This window comes from Bos indicus x Bos taurus, chromosome 11 (genome assembly GCF_003369695.1).
Source record: "Bos indicus x Bos taurus breed Angus x Brahman F1 hybrid chromosome 11, Bos_hybrid_MaternalHap_v2.0, whole genome shotgun sequence".
In the NCBI taxonomy this organism is placed as follows: domain Eukaryota; kingdom Metazoa; phylum Chordata; class Mammalia; order Artiodactyla; family Bovidae; genus Bos; species Bos indicus x Bos taurus.
In genome coordinates, this window is record NC_040086.1 from 20302147 (window position 1) to 20327691 (window position 25545).

Here is a 25545-nt window from a genome sequence, read left to right on the forward strand (position 1 = left end):
CCAGGGATTGAACCCGTGGTTTCTGCCACATCTCCTGCATTATAAGTGGATTCTTTACTGCTGAGCCATTGGGGAAACTCAGATAGTAATTGCCATATAGAGGCCATTACTCATAATTTATTTTAGTTTGTGATTTATCAAGTGTTATTAAATTTTTTGTGATGATGCAAACGTGATTTTTGTTGATGGGGAAAAAAACTCCAGTATTTTTGTCCTGGGCAAAGACAGAAATAATGTTCATTTACTGTTTTTTTTGTTTTTTTGTTTTTTTAATTTTAGAAACAAAACCTAAGAAATGCCTCATTCCACAAATAGAGAAATGATACTTGGCATTGTGGTGGGAACTGCCGGAATCAGCTTGCTGCTTTTGTGGTATCACAAGGTTCGTAAACCAAGGACAGCAATGTCTTTACCTAAATTTCTTTCTCTGGGTAATTCACTTGATTTGATGACTTTGCAAGATGAAATGCCCAGTGGCCAAGGAACAACAGCGATCTTTCAAGGAAGGCAGCTTCAAATACTGGAGAAGTTAAATGAATTACTGACACATATGGAAGAACTCAAAGAGGAAATCAGAGTTCTTAAAGAAGCCATTCCAAAGCTGGAGGAGTATATACAAGGTGAACTTGGAGGGAAGGTAACTGTTCACAAGATAAGTCCTCAGCACAGAGCTAGAAAAAGAAGGCTTGCCACAGTTCAAAGTTCAGCAACAAGTAATAGTTCAGAGGAAGCGGAAAGTGAGGGAGGGTAAGTTTCTTTAAGATGTTTTTTATGTTAAATTGATTCTTTATTGCAGCATTGCTATTATTTAGGTATTTTCATTATACATTCCCAGTCAAATATGCTGTTACTATTTAATAATAAGGCATAAAAAGGAGTGATTATTTTTGCTTATGTTATAATTAAAACCATATTCAGTGGAGGTCAGTACTTTAGTTTAGAGCTCATTGACAAAGAGAATACTTGCTAGTGCTGGTGGCGTCACGTGAGTATGAGGAAGACAGTGATCATTTGCCAAAACGTGTAACCTGTTTTTAAATGTGGCCAGTCTCTGACCCCTTATGTAGTTAAGAACTGTCCAATAAATGGTCTAATAAAACTTTCTGTGATCATAGAAATGATCTAAATCTGTCTGCCCAGTATGGTAGCCACAAGCCATGTGTAACTCTTAAGCTTGAAGTGTAGCTTGTGCAATGGAGGAACTGAAAAGTTTTAATCTCAATTAATTTAAAATTAAACAGTCACATGGCACCAGTGGCTGCTGAATTGGGCAGTACAGACCTAAAAAGAGTTGAGAATGTACAAGTGACTCAGTTTCATCCTTGCATGGGATTAATTCATTGGATTCTAAAATCAAGGCATGAATAATATCCTTTGGGGGAAAAACAAATGATTTATGAAAAAAAAAAAGGAATTGTGCCTGACTAGTGTTTCTAAGGAGTAAGATAGGAAAGTAAATAAAGATGCACTAGTGAATGTAACATAGCCTGAAATTCATCAGGGCAAGGATGTTTTCATCATCGTATTCCTAACACCTGTTCTTATGCCTCCCACCGTGTGTGTATGCTAAGGCACTTCAGTCATGTCTGACTCTGTGACCCTATGGACTGCAGCCCATCAGGCTCCTCTGTCCATTGGATTCTCCAGGCAAGAATACTGGGATGGATTGCCATTCTCTTCTCCAGGGAATCTTCCCAACCCAGGAATTGAACCCTCCGTCTTCTGTGGCTCCTGTATTACAGGCAGATGCTTTATTGCTGAGCCTCCGGGAAAGCCGAGTAGATGACAATAACTATTACTTAAATTAATAGGTGATCTGCTGAATATAGAATTGGGAGAAGGAGGAGGGATCTAGAGAAAGGAAACAAAGAGAAGGAATTTAAAGGTGATTTCATACATGAAGAAACGTAAATGATTGATCAATTCTTTTGAGATCAGTGCTTGTTGTTCAATCCCCGAGTCACGTCCGTCTCTTTGTGACCCCCCTGGACTGCAATATGCCAGGCTGTCAATCTTTTACTTGTATTGCTCTATCAAACCATGGGTTTAAAATAATTATTTTAGTTTTCTGCTGTTGTCCTGAGTGGTAGCTGCCGAAATGAGCAAGTTCATGAAACCCAGGAATGCGATGCTGGCCCTCGCTAGTTACTACAAAGGAGACAAAGAGGTCATCATGAAGAATATTGATGATGGCGCCTCCGACACACCCCACAGCCATACTCTGGTGGCTGGAACTAATCACTGTCCCTGCAAAGCGACAGCTGCATTGGCCAAGAAGAAAATCGCCAAGAGGTCAAAGAGCAAGTCTTTGGTGAAAGTTTATCATTATAATCACCTCAGGCCCACCACGATCTCTATGGGTATCCCCTTGGACGAAACTGTTGCCAACAAGGATATCTTCAGAGACCCTGCTGTCGAATGCAAAGCCTGACGAGAGGCCAAGGTCAAGTTCGAGGAGAGATACAAGACCAGCAGGAACAGATAGTTTTTCTAGAAGCTTCAGTTTTGTCTGTCTTGTTCAGTCATTAAACCCCACCCCACCCCCAGGCCAAAAAAAAGGTATTATTTGTATCACAGTGTTATATAAAGCTTTAGAAATCTCCCTTTCAAAAATTAGATTTTATTTCAGTTTAGGTTAAAGTAATACCACATAATAAAATTCATTGTTTGTCCGTTTCATTTGGGCTTTAAGAGACTACATGGGCCATACAGCCTTGCTCACTTAATAGAATTATCTAGTTTTCCAAGTCATGTATTCTAGAAGAACCGTTTGTTCTTGCTGGTCTTTACACTGCCCCAAAAATCCTCTGTGCTCTGCCAGTTTATCCCTCTCTCCCCTTTAAACCCCTGGCAACCTCTGATCTTTATACTTTCTCTACTGTTTTGCCTTTTCTAGAATGTCATATTGTTGGAATCATATAGTATGTGGTCAGTTTGACGTCTTTTACTTGGTAATGTGGATTTACGTTTCCTCTATACTTTTTCATAGTGCCTTAATAGCACATTTCTTTTTAGCACTGAATAATGTTCCATTGTCTGGATATACCACAATTTATCCATTCGCCTACTGAAGGACATCTTGGTTGCGTCCAAGTTTTAGTAATTATGAAAACTGCTGCAATAACCATTCATGTACAGGTTTTTGAGTAGACATAAATTTTCATCTCATTTGGGGAACTGCCAAGGAGCATGATTGCTGGATTGTATGGTAAGTATATGTTTAGTTATGTAGAAAGCCTCCAGCTGTCTTCCAAAGTGGCTCTCCCATTTTGGATTCCCATAAGCTATGAATTCCTGCTGCTCTGCATCCTCACAAGCATTTGGTGTTGTGAGTGTTCTGGAGTTTGCCCATTCCAATAGGTATGTAATGACATCACATTGTTGTTTTAGTTTATATTTCTCTAATGACACACCATGTGGAACATCATTTCATATGCTTATTTACCCTTTGTGCATCTTTGGTGAGGTATCTGTTAAGGTCTTTGGCCCATTTTTTAAATGAGATTGTTCATTTTTATATTGCTGAGTTTTAAGAGGTCATTGTATATTTTGGATAACAGTCCCTTTTCAAGGGAAATATTCTTTGCAAGGATTTTGCAAAGTAGCTTCTCATTCTCTTGACATTATCTTTCTCAGCGCAGAAGCTTATCAGTTATTTCTTTCATGGATCATGGCTTTGGTATTGTATTTAAAAAGTCATTGCCAAATTTATCTAGGTTTTCTCCCATGTTATCTTCTAGGAGCTTCATAGTTTTACATTTTATATGTAAGTTTGTGGCCCATTTTGAGTTCATTTTTGTGACAGGTGTAAGGTCGGTGTGGCCTCTCTCTCCAGGCCATTCTCTGGTTTGTGATGAGAAACTCTGAAGAATGAGGCAGTGTTTCCCCTCTGGACTAACAGCAGATTGAACAGATTTGGTTACTGCTTGCTCTAAAAGTAGGGGATTCCCTGAGCTTGGTGTGCCTTCTTTGAAAGGCAGTTCACTTGATATTAAGAGTCTCTGGGCTCTCCGCATTGCCCTTGTGGGTCCTGAGGTCAAGGAGAACCAACATAAATAAGCGGGTGATCACATTGCTTAATTTGCTGTGAGTAACAAAGTCCTCTGTCTCTTATGCAAGAATCCTATGTCTTCTGCCAGCAACTATGAAACAGGAACAGATAAATTCATTTGAATGTTGGGTAAAATTGGATTATAAACTGACAGTGGTATGGTGAGAATTAGAGAGCTTTGAAAGGGATTTATTCAAGGGTTTCCCAAAGAAAGTTGTTAGAAAGGGAACAAAAACAAGATGTAATATTACAGTATACAGGATATGGAGAAGCTTGTTGAGGGAGTGTTTTATGTCATAGGTGGAAAAGGAAGAGGACGGTATTCTAATAATTTTTTTATTCTTGCCTTTAAGTGGGTTATAATATAACAGCAAATCTCCATAATCTGTGCATGTGGCCCATGTAATCGGAAGCCATGCTTTATTGCCAAGATAAATTTAGCTTTGAAGTTAGAATACACATTCCGCAGTCACATGAATTGCAGTTTTTCAGAAAGATGAGCCATAGAACAATTTTATTTTAAACTGATGTCATTAGATTCTAGAATCTGCTATCATCATACTCTATGTTTTTGCCATGTTAATTCTATATGCAGCTTAAGCATTCGGCATCTAACCTGTTCCACCTACATAGGACATTTTTGTGGCTAAAGATGATGGCTTAGAAAGGAAGGGAAAGATTTGCTTTGTATTAAATTCAATATGGGAAAATGCTTAAGGTAAGCCTTTAAAAAGAAAACAAAACACGTCTCCATATGTTTCATGTGCTAAAGAACATTGAAATATTCATAAACCAAGCTTTAATGCTTCCTTTAGATTCCCACAGTAACTGAATATCTGGATATTTATCTGAAATATTCTCTCCAGAGAGCTTCTGCTTTATCCGTGATTAATATTTTAAAATAGCATTAGCCAGTGGGGTATAAGTTTACTGTACTTATCAACTCCTTCAAAACTATTAGTTCAGTACTCTCAAACAGATATTATGACTTAATTATTTTCAAAACAGGAAGTTCCCCTTTACCTACAGGGAACCCTTTTGTTTTGGTGCCCTCTGTTGTGTTTTCCCCTGACCTTTCTTTCTGCCTACCACCCTGAGTCTTTCAGTTTATCTTCCCAAGGTTTAGTAGAGTGGGCAGGTACAGTGTAGGTGGTTAGAAATAATCTTTTAGACTTAGGCATTCTTTGGGGGTACATCTGCTGCTAAGTCGCTTCAGTCGTGTCCGACTCTGTGCGACCCCAGAGATGGCAGCCCACCAGGCTTCCCCGTCCCTGGGATTCTCCAGGCAAGAACACTGGAGTGGGTTGCCATTTCCTTCTCAATGCCTGAAAGTGAAAAGTGAAAGTGAAGTCGCTCAGTCGTGTCCGACTCTAGCGACCCCATGGACTGCAGCCCACCAGGCTCCTCCATCCACGGGATTTTCCAGGCAAAAGTACTGGAGTGGGGTGCCATTGCCTTCTCTGGGGGGTACATCTGGGTAACCATCAACTTCACCTGTCTTAATTTCTTATTCCCTGTTTCCATATTGATAAGGTAGCTATTATTCTTCAAGATGCTTGGCAGGTTTCCGCCTGGGCTCCCTGTTCTTTTTTCCTCATTTGACACTTTTCTCACTCCAGTTGCTACAAAGAGGAGCAGAACTGCCAACCAAAATGTCCAGCAGATCAACTTCCTTCAGACCTCCTGCATCGTGGAGCCTCTTCTGTTATTCAGCCAACAAAATTTCTTGATTTTAAAGCAGCTCGTCCTACTCCGATGCTTAAAGGCAGTTCACATAAAGGAAGTAAAATTTCCTCGCCGTCATCAAATGTGTCTTTTTACGCAACTTTCCTTGAAAGAAGACATTCTTTATTTCCTAAATTTCAGAAAAGCAGTACGTCCCTTCATACTGTACAAAGTAGAGCTAACTTTGATGCTGAAGAAAAAAGAAGCTTCATTGATTTAAAGTCAGCCTCAGAACATTTTCGCTTTAGATCCAGAAGTGTTTTCTCTGCCCCAAAACTAAGTATAATTTCCTGTTACGAGAATGCTGGTACTTTTGATGCCAGTAGTTCATGCATATTTAATCCAAACGAAGTTGAAGTCATTTCCAAAAACTCGAATATTACTGGTGCTGAAAAATATATACACTCTTATTCTCCTGAATATGACACTACATATTTTATGAAATCTAAATCAAAAGCGAATTCCTCTGCCTGTCGGGACACTGTTGCCACCTTGTATCAAAGCACAGCAACCATGCTTACTCTTCCAAGTATTATTTCCTATTCCTCTGAACAACATGGAATTGACAATGATATTCAAGAAAGAGACCAGTTAAGGAGCAATTCTGTTTATCCCACTTCTCAAAGTCACAGTAGAAACACTTCTCCAGCTATGGTTCGACAGCGTCCCTCTCGACGTGTAACTTTTCCCTGTTCTCCATAACGTTGAATTTACTTCATTTTGTAAAAATGCTAGTGGCTTTGCCCTACCTCAAAATGAAGTTACCTCAGATCCCTTTGAAGACAGAAACAATGCTCTGTCGTTTAAAGATGAAGACAAATCTTCTCACATGAAATTCCTAAAATAAGATCACCTTAGACTTTACCCTCTCTTGGAAGGGCAGCTCAAACCAGAAGCTCTCCCTGCAGGCATAGTATAGAGGCTGTAGAAATCACTGCATTTTCTGAAAAAGATTTCTACATTACAGTCTAAATTTAATGTTAATTTCTGTATTTTTTAAAGATAGTTTATTAACATTGGAATATGGAAGTCAAAGATTATTCATCTGTTTCAGGCTTTTAACAGATTTACTGCTTACCAATTGCCTAGTCCCAGATTTCTGAGTTACTGTTGTAATGCTTTTGTGGTCTGAAAATAACATCAAGTTTTGATAAATAGGTCTTCTAAATGTATTACATTCTTAGAGAGTTTAACATCCTCTTTTATTCTACTCTAGTCATTAAAATAGTATTCCTATATAACCTATAGATCTATATTAGTTTACTAATTCCTATTTATATCAGCCTTGCTAGCCCTATGTCTCATGCCAGACATCCCACTGATAGACAGTGTTTTTATACTACACAAGGATCAAATCATAAATAAAAACATACTGTCAGAAATAGAATCTATTGAAACCAGATATTTTAATTAAATAGTTTTAATACACATTTGTGTATGTATATGAGAATTCAGAAAACTCTGAAATCAGAGATTTTTATGACTTTTTTAAAGTGAAAATTTTTAGATTTTTTCCAAAATTTTTATTTTTAAAAAAATTTTAATAAAATTTTTATTTTAAAACATGTCTCCAAAATTTTATTTTTGAAGTGAATATTTAGTTTTTTTCCATCTATTAATAAAGTTTATAAATATGTTTATCAGAATAACAAATGGAAAGTCATATAAGAATTAAAAATATTTAGAAAATAATTGGTTTTTGTAGATGGAACAAATTTGAGTTATTTTCAATTATTTGTCATAATAAAATGCCCCCTAAGTTAATATCATTTGTACTAAGATAATTTTACTCTTATGTTTTTTCCTTTTAATGTATCATACTTTTTCTATTTTAATTTTTTTGTTGTGTGAAATGCACACAAAAGAATTCATTATTGTAGCCACTTTTAAGTTTGGTGGCATTAAGTACATTCATACTGTTGTGCAACCACCATTATCTGTCATGTTGCAAAAGTGGAATTCTGTACCCATTAAGCAATAGCTCCCCTATCCTCTCTTCCCCTAGCCTCTTGACAGCTGCTATTCAACTCTCTGCCTCTGTAAATTTGATTCCTCTAGGTACCTCCTATAAGTGGAATTATACAGTATTTGTCTTTTTGTGATTGGTTAGCATAATGTTCTCAAGTTTCATCTATATTGTAGCATGGGTTAGCCTTTCCTTTTTTAAGGCTGAATAGTATTCCATTGTATGTATATACCACATTTTGCTTATTCACTCTGTGTTGACACTTACTTTGGTTGCTTCTACCTTTTGAATAGTGAATAATGCTGCTATGAACATGGTTGTATAAATTATCTCCTCCAGGCCCTACTTTCAGTTCTTTTGATTTACACCTAGAAACGGAATTACTAGATCATATGATAAATCTATTTTAATTTTCTAAAGAACTATCATACTTTTTTCCATAGTAACTGCACCATTTTATATTTCTCTAAGAATGCAAAAGGACTCAAGTTTCTTCACATCCCTGTCAATACTTGTTATTTTGGTTTTTAACAATAACTATCCTAATGAGAGTGAGGTGGTATCTCCTTATGGTTTTGATTTGCATTTTCTCCCATTGTGTGCATTGCCTTTCACTGTTGATTGTGTCCTTTGACACATTTTGAAGTTGTTTATCTATTTTTTATTTTGTTTGTGCTTTTTATGTCACATCCAAGAAATCATTGCCAAATACAATGCCATGAAGCTTTGCCTCTATGTTTTCTCTAAAGAGTTTTATATTTTTATGTTGCTATTTCTTGCTTCAATTATGCCAGTGTTTGCTTCATATATTTAGAAGCTCTAATGTTTATTACATATATGTTTATTGTTGTTACATATGCTTGTTAAATTGAATCTTTTATAATTATAAAATGTTGTTCTTTGTCTCATAAGTTTTAGACTTAGTTGATTTTATCTGATATTAATATAGCCACCCCTGTTCTCTCTTGGATATTATTTTACATTGAATATCTTTTTTCATCCTTTTACTTTCTTTTTTTTTAATTTAAATTTATTTATTTTAATTGGAGGCTAATTACTTTACAATATTGTATTGCTTTTGCCATACATCAACACGAATCTGTGACAGGTGTGCACATGCTCCCCATCATGAACCTCCCTCCCATCTCCTTCCCCGTACCATCCCTCTGGGTCATCCCAGTGCACCAGCCCCAAGCATCCAGTATCATGCATCGAACCTAGACTGGCGATTCATTTCTTATATGCTATTATACATGTTTCAATGCCATTCTCCCAAATCATCCCCCGCTCCCTCTCCCACAGAGTCCAAAAGACTGTTCTATTCATCTGTGTCTCTTTTGCTGTCTCGCATACAAGGTTATTGTTACCATCTTTCTAAATTCCATATATATGCATTAGTATACTGTACTGGTGTTTTTCTTTCTGGTTTACTTCACTCTGTATAATAGGCTCCAGTTTCATCCACCTCATTAGAACTCATCCTTTTACTTTCTATCTATATGTGTTCTCAGTTCTAAAATGAGTCTTTTATAGACTCCATACAGTTGATCCTGATTTTTCATCCATACTACCAGCCTGAGTCTTTTGACTGGAGAATTTAATCCATTTGCATTTAAAGTAATTACTAGTAGTTGCCTTTTTGTTATTTGTTTTCCATGTGTCTTATACCCTGTTGTCCTTCATTCCCCCCCTTACTCCCTTCCTTTGTGTTGACTTAATTTTTTGATAGTGATACATTTTTTATTCTTTTCTCATTTACTTTTGTGTATATTCTATAGATATTTTTGTATGTTTAGCATGGGCATTATGAATAACATCCTAAAGTAATAGCAATCTATTTTAAACTGATACCAACTTAACTTCAACTGTATATAAAAGCTTTCTCCTTTACAACTTTACTCCCCTATTTATGTTATTGATATCACATATTACGTCTATATAGTTGTATAGCTGTTAGCTAGATTTATCATTATTTTTATACTTTTCTTTTTTTATATTAATGCTTTTCTTTTTTAAATACTGTACAAGAATAAAAATGGAGTTATGAACCAGAATTACAATAATGCTAATTTTTATATTTAACAACATTTTTATTTACTGTTACCAGAAAACTGTATTATCATATGACTCCAAGTTAGTACTGCCTAATATCCTTTGTTTCAACTTGAAGAACTCCCTTTACCATTTCTTGTAAGGCAGGTCTAGAGGTAATGAGCATCCTCATTTTTTTTGTTTATTTGGGAATGCCTTAATTTCTCTATCATGTTTTCAAGAACAGTTTTCCTTTAAGGATATATACTTCTTGGCTGATAGTTTTTTTCTTTCAGCACTCTAAATATATCATCCTGCTGTCTTTAGGTCTACAAGGTTTCTTCTGAGAACCTGGTGGTAATTTTATTGAGGATCACTTTGGAAATGGCAACCCACTCCTGTACTCTTGCCTGGAAAATCCCATGGGAGGAGCCTGGTAGGCTACAGTCCATGGGGTCACAAAGAGTCGGACATGACTAGGCAACTTGACTTCTTTACTTCACTTTTTTTGTAATGATTTGCTTTTCTTTTGCTGATTTCGAGATTTTTATGATTTGTCATAATGTCCTTCAGTTTGAGTATGTGTCTTGGTGTGAGTCTCTTTGAGTTCATCCTATTTGGAGTTAATCGAACTTCTTGTATTTATATATCCATGTCTTTCCTCAAATTTGGGGAGTTTTTGGCAGTTATTCTTCAAAATAAGGTCTCTGCATCTTTCTTCTCCTTCTGTGACTCTTATATATATTGGCCTGATTTTTGATGTTCCATAAAGTCTCTTAGGCTCTATTTCTTCATTCTTTTTTTTTTTTTTTGACTCTTCAGACTCAATAGTTTTAAGTGTTTTGTCTTCAAATTTGCTGCTTCTTTCTTCTGCTTGTTCAAGTATTTTCTTGATCCTTTCTAGTGGATTTTTCTTCTTATTGCTTTTTATGTTCCAGAATTTCTGTTGATCCTCTTTTTAATAATTTCTAGCTCTCTCTTTTTATTCTCTTTTTGTTCATTTATTTTTCCAATTTCCTTTTGTTCTTTCTCCATTTTTTCCCTTTACCTCTTTGAACATATTTAAGGCTGTTGTTTTAAAAATTGTTGTCTCAATAAGCACAAAGGCTGTATTTCTTTAGAGTCCGGTTCTGGAAATTTATTTTGTTCATTTGAAAGGCAGTCTTTCCCTGAACTTTGTATTCTTTGTGATCTTTTGTTGAAAATTGTACTTTTTGAAAAAATAGCCATCTATTCTAGATTTGCAGATTGGCTGTATACAGGGAAGACCCACTAATTAGCCCAACACAAAGGCTTATGGGCTTCTCAGGTCTTTCCTAGGCATCAGTTTTCTATGGGCCTGAGTATATGCTTTCTCCCAAATACATAACTATTTAAAAATATCTTTTCAATAAGAATCTCATTCTGTTCTTCTTGGCACCTTAGGTGTCTTATAATATTCCTCTCCCCATAATCTCTTGTGCCCAGGTATCCATGGTCCCTCTGTAGCTCTCACATGTCACAGTGATTGCCGCAGCTTTCACTGGCCTCTAATATGATGCCCATATTATGCCTTCATTTCTGCCTGAACTTTAAGGAAAGCTAAACAGAAACTAGTTTTCTAGGAAGCCCCTCAACATGCCAGAACATTACAAACAGGATGCATTCACTTCCTTCTGTCCTAAGGGAGGAGCTGAGAATTGCATGACTTTTTCCCAGCCATGCTGTGCCATACCAGGGAAGGGTGAAGCAAGGGTGAGTGAAAACACTGTGAAGTTTTCTGCTGTTTGAATATGGGTTTTTCTTGATTGCTGCAAATCCTTGCGTACTTTTTAGATCTCCCACAAAGCTGTTTCAATCTGTCTGTTGCTGTTTGTTTAGTGTTTCCATGGTGGACTAAGGGCCTAGAGTTTCCTAGTTTATCATCTTGCTGACATCTGTCTCTGTTAGTATGTATTTTTTAAAAAAATGTGGGAGCAGTGAGGTGTGTGTGGGTAAGGTTAGGCAAAGGGAACTAAATCAGAATGCCTGATATGGAGAGAGGCCACAGTACTGAAGGCAGGCATGTTTTTGCATATTCTGATGCAACTCACTACTGATATATTTCTATAAATACACTATTTTCACAGCAAATAATGTCATTTTCTCTTTAAATAATACAACTATGCCTGCAAATATGCTATTGTTGCTGTTAAAGCAAGGAATCAATTGTTCAACAATAGTGAGATACATAAAATGGCACAATTCTTAGTCAAATTTGGAGCAGAAAATAAGCCAGAAAAGTCCTATTAAAAGATGAATGTTTAGAAGATATAAGTAAATTTGACACTAGGGGGCAGACTTTTCCAGGCCTGCTGAAAGAGTGTTGGAAGACTGTTAGACATTAGATAACCTATGAAATGCTTTTTCTTTTTTTTTTTTTTTGCCCCCAGTAGAAATCTAAGCTCTAACACAAAGTCAGTATGTATGTTGTATATTTTCCCAGGCATATTTATTTCCCGGGCCCTATTTTTAAAGTTGGAGAAGGAATGGCACCACACTCCAGTACTCTTGCCTGGAAAATCCATGGATGGAGGAGCCTGGTAGGCTGCAGTCCATGAGGTCACGAAGTGTCGGACACGACTAAGCGACTTCACTTTCACTTTTCTCTTTCATGCATTGGAGAAGGAAACGGCAATCCACTCCAGTGTTCTTGCCTGGAGAATCCCAGGGACAGCGGAGCCTGGTGGGGTGGCATCTCTGGGGTCGCACAGAGTCGGACATGACTGAAGCGACTTAGTGGCAGCAGCAGAAGCATTTTTAAAGTTTGCTTTTAAAACTTTCTTATAATTTTTAATAATGCCCAATTATAAGTAGAAGATTCCTTTTCACAGTAGGAAAACAATTTTTTTGCACTTGGGTATTTTTTAATGTGGAGAAGAGACCAGGCTAGTTGTTCTCTTTCTTAGTTTTTTTGGCCAGTTCGTCTCTTGTCATGCCAGTACCAGACTGATTTATCATTGCTTTATTCTCTATATTATAGTCCTGATACCTGTTCTTTAAAATTGTCTTGGCTCTTCTTATTTTTTTCTCTTTAAAAAAATTTTTTGAGGTACAGTCAATTTACAATTTTGTGGTTGTTTCAAGTGTACAGTAAAATGATTTTTTGCTGTAGAGTTTTCTCTGGATATATATGCTCAAGAGTGGGATTGCAGGATCATATGGTAACTCAATTTTTAATTTTTTAAGGAACTTCCATACTGTTCTCCATAGTGGCTGTACAAATTTACATTCCCACCAACAGGATTTATTTTTCTCCATACTTTCTCCAGCATTTATTACTTGTAGACTCTTTAATGATAGCTATTCTGACTGGTGTGAGGTGATATCCCATTGTGGTTTTGGTTTGCATTTCTCTAATAATTAGTGATATTGAGCATTTTTTCATGTGTCTGTTGGTCATCTCTATATCTTCTTTGGAGAAATGTCTACTTAGGTCTTCTGCCCATTTATTATTTTTTTATGTTAAGCTGTATGAACTATCTGTATATTTTGGAAATTAATCCCTTGTCAGTAGCACTGTTTGCAAACATTTTTCTCGCAGTCCATCAGTTGTCTTTTCATTTTTCTTTATGGTTTCCTTTGATGTGCAAATGCTTTTAAGTTTAATTAGGTTCCATTTGTTTATTTTTGTTTTTGTTTCCATTACTTTAGGAGATACATCCCCCCCAAAAATATTGCTGCAATTTATGTCAAAGAGTGTTCTGCCTATGTTTTCTTTTAGGAGTTTTATAGTATCTGGTCTTACATTTAAGTCTTTAATCCATTCTGAGTTAATTTTTGTATGTGGTGTTAGAGAATGTTCTAACTTCACTCTTTTACATGTAACTGTCCAGTTTTCCTAGCACTACTTATTAAAGAGACTGGTTATTGTCCATTTTATATTCTTGCCTCCATTGTAAATTAATTGGCCATAAGTGCGTGGCTTATTTTTGGGCTTTCTGTTCTTTTCCATTGATTTGTATGTCTATTTCTGTGCCAGTAACACACTGTTTTGATTACTGTAGCTTTGTAGTGTACTCTGAAGTCAGGATGCCTGATCCCTTTAGCTTCATTCTTCTTTCTCAAGATTGGTTGAGCTATTGGGAGTTTTTTGTGTTTATATGCAAATTTTATAATTTTTTTTTTCTGATTCTGTAAAAAGTGTCATTGGTAATTTGATAGGGATTGCATTGAGTCTGTCTATTTCCTTGAGTAATGGTTTGGTTCTTTTTACACTTGTGCTTCCATATTAAGTTTAGAGTCAGGTAAGTTCCATAGGAAAATACCATTGTGGTTTTGACTGGAATTATATTAAAACTATAGATTAATTTGGTACCATATGAAATTGGTTTAAAGTTAAGTTTTTCTGTCAGTGGATATGACATCTTTTCCCATCTATTTAAACACATTTTAATGTTCTCTGATGATATTTTATAATTTTCTATAGAAAAATCTTACAAACTTCTTGTGGAATTTTTTTCTGGCTACTGTATATTTTTCCTGTATATAGTCCTATAGTATATAAAGGCTATATTTTATAAAATTACATTTTGTAACTTGTTCTATAGGAATCTGTGTGCTTAGTCACTCAGTCTTGTCTGATTCTTTGCTATCCCATGGACTGTAGCTTGCTAGGCTCCTCTGTCCATGGGGATAATTGATCATATATGTTAGTTTTATTTACTCATCTATAAATTCTGTTAGATTTTCTTTCAATTTAAATACTGAATACTGTCTGTCTGTTTGAGCTGCTACAAGTACCATAGAATGGGTGGCTTATAAACAACATACATTTCTTTTTCACAGTTCTGGAGGCTGGAAAGCTCATGATCAAGGTTACGGCAGATTCAGTATCTGGTGGAAACCTACTTTCTGGTTCACAGACAGCTTCTTGCGGTGTTCTTGCTGGGTGAAGGGAGCTAGGTTTTCTTTTTATTGAACAATCTTCAAATAATACCAGTTCTGTTTCTTATTTCCCAATTCTTATATATTTTTTGTTTTTCTTTTAATATTGTGCTAACAGAACCTGCAGTGCTCTGTTAAATAGAAGCAACAATATTGGATATCCTTCTCTATTTCTGATTTTAAAGATAATGCTTATAAAGTTTCATCATTATATGTGAACTGTATCATGGTTTGGGGTTTATATTCTGTTATAAGAAGTTCTGTTCCTTGTTTATGGGTTTGGTATTTCTTTTGTCTTGAAATCTTGAAATGGTCTTGAATTTATTGAAAAAAAAAATTTTGGTGACCACTATAAAGATCATATAGTTTTCCTCATTTTATCTGTTATACTAGAGAAATTTTCTAATGTTAACTGTGCTTGTAATTCATGAGATAAACTCAATTTGGTTATGATGCATTCTCTCACATGTGTTGAAATTTTTTGGTTGATATTCTGGAGCATTTTTGTATCAAAATTTATATGTGAAATTGGCCTATAATTTTTATTTCTTATTTTACTATACTTATTTGGTTTTGGCATTAATTTTACTAGCTTCATAAATGATGTAAGTAATGTTTCCTCTTTTTTAATTCCTTAGAATTTGAATAAATTTAATTCTTTGCATATATTGATGGAACTCTCTATATAGCTATTCTGTGTTTTCCCTCTCTCTCTATTAGAATAGACATACAAGTTCTGATTTAATTGATTTAATGGCTATAGAATATTCAATTTTTTCTTATAAAAAAGCATCTCTATTGAGATATTATTCATATAACATAAAATTCACCCTTCTAAAGGGTACTGTTTGGTGGGTTTTAGTTTAAATAATAGTGTCTGATATTAAACTAGTTACTTTCTTTTGGTCATTATTTTCTTACTGTATCTCAGGTGCATAGAATCGTACTAAAAACTGTCTTTAGTTTATGCAAACTCTGATTAATGTCCATGCATGTGCCCCTTTTACTCATTTATTTAGTTTGCTATTGTAAACAATATAATAAGCATCTGCGAAACCACCTGCTGAAGCAAGACTAATCTGACATGCCGTGTCTGTCTCGTAGCACACTTTTCATTTGCGTATGGGGTTGTTTCTTGACTCTGTTCTGTTTTCAGTTACTCATCCATCCTTTTACCAGTTGCAATCTGTCTTTAATTATTGTAGCTGCAAGATAGGTCTAATATCTGGCGAGGTAAGTCTTCTCTTCCTGTTCTCTTTCTTAACAGTGCTTTGACTATTCTAGGCTGTTTGCCTTTTCTTGTAACTTTTAGAATCATTTCATTAAATTGTATGAAATTTCTTCTTAGGTTTATAAATTGGAGTTACACTGAATCTGTAATCTAGAGAGAATTCATTCATTTATAATATCAGTTGTTTGTAGCCATGAACATGATATTTTCATGAATTTAGGTTCTTTTATAAACAGTTTTTTATATATCTTTTATAATCTTCTCCATAGAATTTTCACATGTTTTATTAAGTTTATTCCTGGGTGTCTGACATTCTCTGAGATCATCATAAGTGAAATATTTTATTTAATTTTGTTTTTTAGGCTTTTGCTGCTAATATATTAGAAATGAAACTGACTCATATTTTAGTATTATATGCAGCCAACTTGCTAAACTCTGTTAGTCCCACAATTTGTAGGTTTCTTAATGTATACTATGTAGGTAACCACAGCATCTGCCATAATGTAAAGATTATGTTTGATAAAAGGTTGTGAAACAGGTGAGGAGGTAAATTAACATAGATACTCAGTGGAGAACATACCAGGCAGAAAGACCAGCAAACACAAAGATATTAAAGCAGGAAGGAAGCCATTGTTCCTGGAGTGCTGATCAAGCAGGAGAGTGATAGGGGATGAGGTCAGAGGTATTGGACTCAATTATAAAGGATCCTATAGATAACTCTAAGGACTTAACATTCTTACTGTGATTTTGTCATCCATTGGAGGGTTTTGAGGAAAGGGTTACATGATCTGATTCAGCTTTTTAGAGGACCATTCTGGCTCCTATGTTGAGAATAAACTACAATGGTCAAGGACTAAAGCAGGGAGACATGATAGGTTTGCATTAATACAGGTAACCTGGTGGTGGTCTAGACAGGGGAGTAGTGGGCAAAGGTGGTGAGAGGTAGCTGGATCCTAGATATATTTTGAAGATGGAAACAACAGACGTTTCTGAATGTTGCTTAGGAGAGACAAGTCAAGGATGATTCTAAATTTTTGGTTTGAGCAATTAGAAGAATGAAGTTGCCATTAATAATGTTGTTAAAGAAGTTGAGTATCATTTATATAGTGTCTTCTTTTTTTTTTAATTTAATTTTATTTTTAAACTTTACATAATTGTATTAGTTTTGCCAAATATCAAAATGAATCCGCCACAGGTAGTGTCTTCTTTATAAGGACTTTGAAGGAAATTTATTTGTCAGTATTGAAAATAGGTGTACCTCTCTCAAGAACTTGCTTCCTTTCTCTTTGTTAGTATCTGCTGGAGACTGTGACTGCTTCAGCTATTAGATGTAAAATCACATTTATGTGCCTTTTAGCAAGGGTAAAGGTATCTAAAGTATATGTACTTTTTTATTGGCCTTATTCACATTTGACTTTGTTTTTATCTTTTCTCACCACTTCTAACTCATTCTCTTCTGTTATATATCCTTATATACTTCCTTAAGATCTTTTTTAGAACAAATGTGAATGTGTGAATAAATGAAAATTAATTGTTGCATTATATGCCACCAAAAAGGAAATGTGGGAGGTAGCATGAATTTTTAACAACTAAGCTAAGGGTTAAAATATCATCTTGAACCACAAATTTATATATATATGTGTGTGTGTGTGAATATATGTGCGTATATACATATGTATATATAAATACATGAGTATATATATATTTAATTTATATATATACCTGACTGCCTCCGAGTTCCTACAACTCTATATCATTTGTTCAGCAGTATCCAGTGAGTATCCACTGTGTGTCAGGTGCTGTTCTAGGCACTTGATGACAACAGTTAATAAAACAAAGAATTGTTTTAGGGATCATGTTCTGAGGGAGCATGCATTCTAGTGGAGAGATCCTGAAAAAAATAACGCATGTAGTAGGTTAGTAGAATATACAGTGTATCAGAAGACAGTATGTACTACAGAAAAAACAAAGTCAAGCAGGATAAGGGAGATTGGTGAAGGAAATGCATGTGTGTTGGGAAGTGGTGGTTGCAACATTAAATAAAGGGGTCTGGATGGGCTATATTGAGATGACGACGTTCAACAGAGACTTGAAGGAGGTGAGGGTGTGAGTTATGGCTCAGATGGTAAAGAATCCGCCTGCAATGCGGGAGGCCTGGGTTTGATCCCTGGGTTAGGAGATTCCCTGGAGAAGGTCATGCTAACCCACTCCAGTATTCTTGCCTGGAGAATCCCCTTGGACAGAGGAGCCTGGTGGGCTACTGTCCATGGGGTTGCGAAGAGTTGGACACCACCGAGTGACTAAGTGCAGCACAGCACTGAAGGAAGAGCCATCCCATCAGGGGGAACAGAAAGCAAAGGTCTTGATGTAGGAGTGTCCTGGCTTGTTTAAGGAGTAGCTGGGCAGCCAGCATGCAATTGACTGAATGAGAAACATGCTGGGAAACAAGGTCAGAGAGTCGATTGAGGTGGGAGGCAAATCTCATCTAGTTTTGCAGATGGTTATTAGGCAATGTGCTTAGTCGCTCAGTCATGTCTGACTCTTTGTGCCCCCACAGCCTGTATGGGCTGCTCTGTCCATGAGGATTCTCCAGGCAAGAATACTGGGGTGGGTTGCCATGCCCTCCTCCAAGGATTAGTACATGAGCTTTCTCTGAGTGAAAGGTACCATTGCAGGATTTCAAGCCTAAGAGTAGAATGATTTGACTTACATTTTAAAAGGATCTCTCTGGCCATTAGAGTATAACTTTCCAGAGAGTTGATGATTATTTCTGCAATTTTAGGTATGTTACAGCTAATACTGACACCGAAGAACAGAGTTTTCCAGTCCCTAAGGAGTTTAACACTCATGTGGAGGAATTAAATTTAGATGCCCTTATTCAGAGGGCTGATAATTTACGAGTGAATGAGTCCAGAAAAGTGGAGAGTTTTGAGCTGCTTTGTGACCACAAAGAAAAGGTAAGATATATGTGATAATAACCTGTTTGTAAAGTTTTAATTTTTATTTAATCTACTTTTCCATTCATGTTATGACCACAGCAATTGTGTCACAGTTTACAAAAGCTAAATGACTGGTGTAAATTTTTTTATAATATTACTAAAATTTTTTTGAAAGTAAATAAAAAAGTTTATTCAAAAAACTAAGATCATGGCATTCAGTCCCATCCCTTCGTGGCATATAGATGGGGAAAAAGTGGAAACAGTGATAGATCATGAAAATGAAAGACGCTTGCTCCTTGGAAGAAAAGGTATGATAAACCTAGCCAGCATATTAAAAAGCTGAGACATCACTTTGCTGACAAAAGTCCATACAGTCAAAGCTATTGTTTTTACAGTAGTCATGTATAGATGTGAGAGTTGGGCTATAAAGAAAACTGAACATTGAGGAACTGATGCTTTCAAACTTGTGGTGCTCAAGAAAACTCTTGAGAGTCCCTTGGACAGCAAGGAGATCAAATCAGTCAATCCTAAAGTAAATCAACCCTGAATATTCATTGGAGGGACTGATGCTGAAGCTGAGGCTCCAATATGTATTTTGGCTACCTAATGGGAAAAGCTGACTCACTGGAAAAAACCCTGATATTGGAAAAGATTGAAGGAAGGAGGAGAAGAGGGCAACAGAGGATGAGATGGTTGGATGGCATCATCGACACAATGGACATGAATTTGTGCAAATTCCTGGAGATAGTAGAGAACAGAGGAACCTGGCGTGCTGCAGTCCCGTGGAGTAGCAAAGGGTTAACCTGGAGTCAGACACGGCAACAACAACAAAGGGTTTATTAGGCTCAAAGGTCATAAAAATGAGAACCAGAGATCTGGTTGATTATACAGATTGACATTGATTTTATCAATTTGATGTATTTCTTAAATATTGTATAACAGATAAAGGACAAGACATACTGCTTCTCGAGGGAGGAAAAGCTACACTTTAGTCTCACTATCTTTCAGTTATTAATATAACAGCCATTAGTATTTTACTGTATTTCTACTGGTAATCATTTTTCAGTGTTTAATGTTGGACTGAATTGACAAAGCTCATCCTTCCCACCACCACCACCACCAAAGGGAAAAAAAGGATTTTGCAGTATCACAAAGATCAGTAAATCTTCTTTCCCATGAGAAATTTAAGGCTAACTTTTGAGGATTTAGAAACTCTAAACACACGAACTCAAAGTTTTTAAATTTCTAGAGTTGTGCTTTAGGTAATTTAGGTAAAAAAAAAATGTGATTGCTCTTTTGAATATATATACTCTCTAATAACTTACAGATATTATCTGAAATGCCCATTGAGGCATCATATTGATAGTAGATAAGTTAGAAAGGAAAGCAAGGAGAGGATGCTACCACCCAGAGAGAATTTATAAGTTCTAACACCCGTCAGTTTTCTCTTCATAGGTGTGGAGCTGGTGTCTGCATAATATTCATTGGTTTCTAAGACCCAAATGTAAACTACCTTAGATCACATTTTATAGCCATGAATATTTGAATTTAAAGTGTGATATGCACATGAATACAGTCATTTCTAAGTACCAGTTTAGCTACCTAATTTTTTAAAATGTTGCAGTAGTTTAGTCACATTACTAAGTTTATCTAATGGGCAGTTCTGTGTGTTCAGTTTAGAGATGAAATAGAGTTTATTTGGCGATTTGCTCGTGCTTATGGTGACATGTATGAGCTATCTACAAATATACAAGAAAAGAAGCATTATGCTAATATTGGTAAGTATTTTGTGAATATTAATTATTCTCAGGTAGTAATCATTATTATAGTAAACCATGAATGAATTTTTAGATAAAAGTATATGGTCTCTAACGGAGAAGGCAATGGCACCCCACTCCAGTACTCTTGCCTGGAAAATCCCATGGACGGAGGAGCCTGGTAGGCTGCAGTCCATGGGGTCGCAACGAGTTGGACACGACTGAGCAACTTCACTTTCACTTTTCACTTTCATGCATTGAAGAAGGAAATGGCAACCCACTCCAGTGTTCTTGCCGGGAGAATTTCAGAGACGAGGGAGCCTGTCTGGGCTGCCATCTGTGGGGTCGCACAGAGTCGGACACCACTGAAGCCACTTAGCAGCAGCAGCAGCAGCAGCAGCAGCAGCATATGGTCTCTAAAAATATTTGAGCATATTAGAATAGGCAACTGAAAAACTCAAATTCCAGCTTTCAAAAATTATAAAATCATAGGAAGATGATACATTAAGTGGTAATAATTTGAGAAGCAATAATAATAGTAGTCTTTCACCAAAATTAAAATAACCCTTCTTACTTCCTATAACATAGAACTCCAGGTACCACAAAGAAATAACTACTCAGACTTTAATGTTTTTTTCAAAATTTATCTCAGTAAAACAAGATAAGCCTTGAGTTGACAATTGTTTAAGCAGAGTGATGGGTCCATGATTGTTCATTATATCATCCTGTTTTCTAAAGTAACAACAAAAGAATAACAGCCAGAATGCAAATGATTTGACAAGATCAATACAGAGACAGGCAATTGTAATTCAGTGCATAGGTAATAACCGCCTGGCAGAGAATCCAGGAGCCAGGAAATTGGAGACTTGGAGTTGAAGGGCATGGGCACTCAGTATGAAAGAGGAAGAGTTTGCAGACTCTTCCTCCTCATGACAGTATATTTGAACTTGTTATGTGGAGGGAAGATTGGATCCCTAGAGAGTACAAAATTCTTTCCTAACCTGCTAACTGTGGTGTCCCATTTCTGCAGTACATCTGTTGAAGTCCTATGACTGATCACACTTGTCTTGCAAATCAAATATGAATCATATCTAAAAGAACATATTTGTAACTTTCAGGATTAAATGATGGACACAAATAGACCACAAAATAATTTTTTTAAGGGAAATAGGTTTCTTTTCAGGCTGAAGCTGCATCAGTGCGGGTACAAAACCAGTATGTATACTACCCGGCTCCCTTTTACATTCTCAGAGCGATGGAATTGCCTCTATTTTAGGCTTACGGCAGTGCCCTCAAAGCTATTTTTGTTCACTTGGTAATGTAGGTAAGATGTTGATTTCGTTTTTAATGTTTTTACATTAAAAATATTTACGTTTTCAAGCACTCATTATCAAATTATTAACTCTTCTAATATATGCCCACAATGTAATATCAGTTGTCATTTTAAAAGACTGCTTTTTAATTTTTTCCAATTTATGTAGATTTCTACACTGCGTAGTTCTCTTAATGGAGAGAGCTATAGAATACCACCTTAACAAATAGGAGAATGATTTTAGAATAAAAGATCTTTATTTATAAAGATTATCTAAACTACTTATTTAGAAGAGCATTTTTCAGATCATTGGATCACATCATTGCTCTTCAAGCAAAAGAAAATTAGAGCAGAGAAAAGGAGAGTGTATAAAATAAAACAGCAGCTTTTTGAGAAAGATTTTGAGAATGTGGTTTAGACAAACCTCTATCCAGAAATTAACAGATTATTAAAAGTTATTCTAAAATGAAGTAAAATTATTTAAGGGAATTATTTATGCACTGAGTGTGTTCACTATCATGAATGATTAGATAAGAGCTTCTCTGGGACACCTTCCCTTACCCCTTTAGATAGAGTTGCTCTCTCCATTCTCTGCTATGCTCTTTTTAACCTTGTATTTATCTTTATACATAATTTTTTTGTTTATATACCTGCTGCCTACTGAACAGTGAATTCTTAGAGGTCAAGAATTGTGTTTTATTTGACTTTTTATTCCCAGGGGCCCACACAATATGTCATTTAGAAAATACTCAGTAAATGTTGGTTGAGTTAATTATAAAGCAATGTCTATTAATAATGATAGAATGACTTCTTTTGCGTTTGGTTAACTCACTTAGTCCAGTGAGTCTGGGCTTGAATGTGCATCAGAACCGCTAAAGGCCGGTTAATGCAGATAGCTGTGTCTCAGAGGTTATGATCAAGCAAGTCTTCCATGTGGCCCCAAATTTGCTTTTCTAACAAGATTCTAGGTAATGCCTTCTGGTATTGGGACCATACTTTTGGGAACTACTGACTTAATTCAATAATTTACCTCCGGCCAACTCACATGAAGGTACCAAACTGTAAGTACGTTTATCTTTCAGGAAAGACATTAGGTGAAAAAGCTATTATGAGAGCACCCAAGAATGGATATTGTCATCTATGGTAAGTACATAAAATTTATGCAGTAATTGTTCTTGTTCTGTTTATTCTCATGTATTTTTCAGTACGTATATTTTAAATGTTTTTAAGGTAAACTTTCATTGAATATTTCATAACTGAATCTACCAAGTCCAATAACTTTGAATATGACAAATTCTAATTAAATTATATTTGTTTAAGATTTTATTTGGAAACAAATGCTAAAATGGTGCCATGTTTCTAAATGAAATGTAAGGAGAATGCTTCAAAGAATAAAAGCACATCAGCCATTATACCTTGATGACAAGGTATATACATTCCATAAGTGAAAGAAAAGCCATTTCTAATATAAGAAAACTCAAACAAAGAAAATTTAATTAGTTAGATGGTTGTAGGTGGGCATCCTTGGGACAAAAAATTTATTCTTGAGAGTATTGTTTTGATTTGGATCCTTTATATATTTAGAATTATAAAACACAAGAATAAATATATTGCTTTTAATTAATACTTCATTTTACTCACAGTTGCATTTTTGCAACATTTCTCAGTTCCTTAATTATTTTTTCTCCCCAGCAATATAGGTATGTTAGGTGCGAGTAATAAATTTATCTATGACCCTTCTCTCAGACCTAGGTTTTCAGAAATCCACACCTCTTTGGGATTATTTTATTATTCTGAGATGCTTTAGGCAAAATCTCTCTTAAAATGGCTTCTCTTCTGCAGGTCCACGTTTATTCTCCAGGAAATTCGTATTTCCTCCGATTCAAAATTGCAATCCATTTTCTCAAAGCAGACCTGTTTCTTTATATTGCCACCAGCAGAGGGAGCACCACTCACAAACTCTGATTTGAAAATTCCCTGGGCAGGAATCAACATTTTTTATGTCCCCCAAACACTAAAGGACAAACTCTAAGGGACATGCCAAAATAAGAGCAAATCTTTTGAAGCTGCCATCACATGGCTTAAAATGAGATACAAGTCTACCGCATTCCCTCTCCCATGAGAAGGTGGGACAAGACTCCCAAGTACCCTAGCAATTCTATTTGCAGAAATCGCCACCCCGCCACCCCCCGCCCCCCGCCACACACCGCCCCCCCCCCCCCGCCCCCCGCCATCCAGCTCTCTTCTGCTACAGAGAATTCTTTGCCTTCTCTTAGCTTCCTCTTTCTCTGGTGTCCTCTGCCTTGTCCTATGTGTTGTGTGTGCTTATTCGCTCAGTCGTGTCTGACTGTTTGCAACCCCATGGACTGTAGCCCACCAGGCTCCTCTGTCCATGGGGATTCTCCAGGCAAGAACACTAGAGTGGGTTGCCATGCCCTCCTCCAGAACATCTTCCCAACCCAGGGATCGAACCCAGGTCTCCCGCACTGGGGGTAGATTCTTTGCTGTCTGAACCACCAGGGAAGCCCTCCTTCTCCCATACATGCATCTGTGTCAGTGAAGAATCACATTAAAAAAGGTACATTTGATGTTAATCCTCAACTTGAGGACACTTATCAGTGTGAACTTCCAAATTTCCATACAAGAACCATCCTGAATCTTCCCTGAAGGCATCATAAACACTTCAAAATTCACTGTGTGAGGACACATTATGCTTAACTCTTCCTTAGTGTATTTCCCAGCCTGTCTTCCACTAATCTGGCAACTTCTTCTTTGTTCATCTATTTTCACTTTTGCTGTGTGTGTGCATGTGTGCAAAGTCGATTTAGTCATGGCCAACTCTTTGCCACCCTATGGATTGTAGGCCACCAGGCTCCTCTGTCCATGGGATTCTCCAGGCAAGGATACTGCAGTGGGTTGCCATGCCCTCTTCCAGAGGATCTTTCTGAGCCAGGAATCAAACCCATGCCTCCTGCAGCTCCTGCATTGCAGGTGGATTTTTTACCACTGAGCCACTAGGGAAGCCCTTTTGTTGTGTACTCACTGCCTTATTTGGGCTTCCCCAGTGGCTCAGCGGAGAAGGCAATGGCACCCCACTCCAGTACTCTTGCGTGGAAAATCCCATGGACAGAGGAGCCTGGTAGGCTGCAGTCCATGGGGTTTCGAAGAGTCGGACATGACTGAGCGACTTCACTTTCACTTTTCACTTTCATGCATTGGAGAAGGAAATGGCAACCCACTCCAGTGTTCTTGCCTGGAGAATCCCAGGGACAGGGGAGCCTGGTGGGCTGCCATCTATGGGGTTGCACAGAGTCTGACACAACTGACGTGACTTAGCAGCAGCAGCAGTGGCTCAGTGGTAAAGAATCTGCCTACAAAGCAGGAGCTACAGGGCACACAGGTTGGATCCCTGGGTCGGGAAGATCCCCTGGAGGTGACTCACTCTAGTATTCTTGCCTGGAGAATCCCCATAGACAAAGGAGCCTGGCAGGCTACAGCCCATGGGGTCACAAAAAGTTGAACATGACTAAAGCGACTTAGCTCGCATGCAACTGCCTTATTTATAACCGTGATATTTGACCATGAGGGAAATCTTGTCCATATGCACACAGAAACACACAGAGTACTG

The 25545-nt window shown here is 36.7% G+C and overlaps 2 protein-coding genes and 1 pseudogene across 7 annotated transcripts in view; all 3 read left to right on the forward strand.

Annotated features, from left to right (window-relative positions):
- The window catches only part of RMDN2 (regulator of microtubule dynamics 2), a 70296-nt gene that overhangs the window by 6396 nt on the left and 38355 nt on the right, over positions 1–25545 (forward strand). For all 6 annotated transcript variants that reach the window (XM_027555029.1, XM_027555027.1, XM_027555026.1 and 3 more), the window contains exons 2-5: positions 280–747; positions 18692–18866; positions 20524–20626; positions 23000–23060. In XM_027555029.1, coding sequence (XP_027410830.1) covers positions 296–747; positions 18692–18866; positions 20524–20626; positions 23000–23060 — 791 coding nt within the window. In that variant the 5' untranslated portion in view covers positions 280–295. The remainder of the gene's footprint in view (positions 1–279; positions 748–18691; positions 18867–20523; positions 20627–22999; positions 23061–25545) is intronic.
- Positions 1681–2679, forward strand: LOC113901108 (annotated as a pseudogene).
- LOC113900669 lies at positions 5654–7252 on the forward strand (the record flags this gene model as incomplete). Its single annotated transcript, XM_027554363.1, is given in 2 exon segments — positions 5654–6460; positions 6462–7252. Coding segments are annotated over 2 exon segments (969 nt in total), but the record flags the coding sequence as incomplete, so codon positions are not given.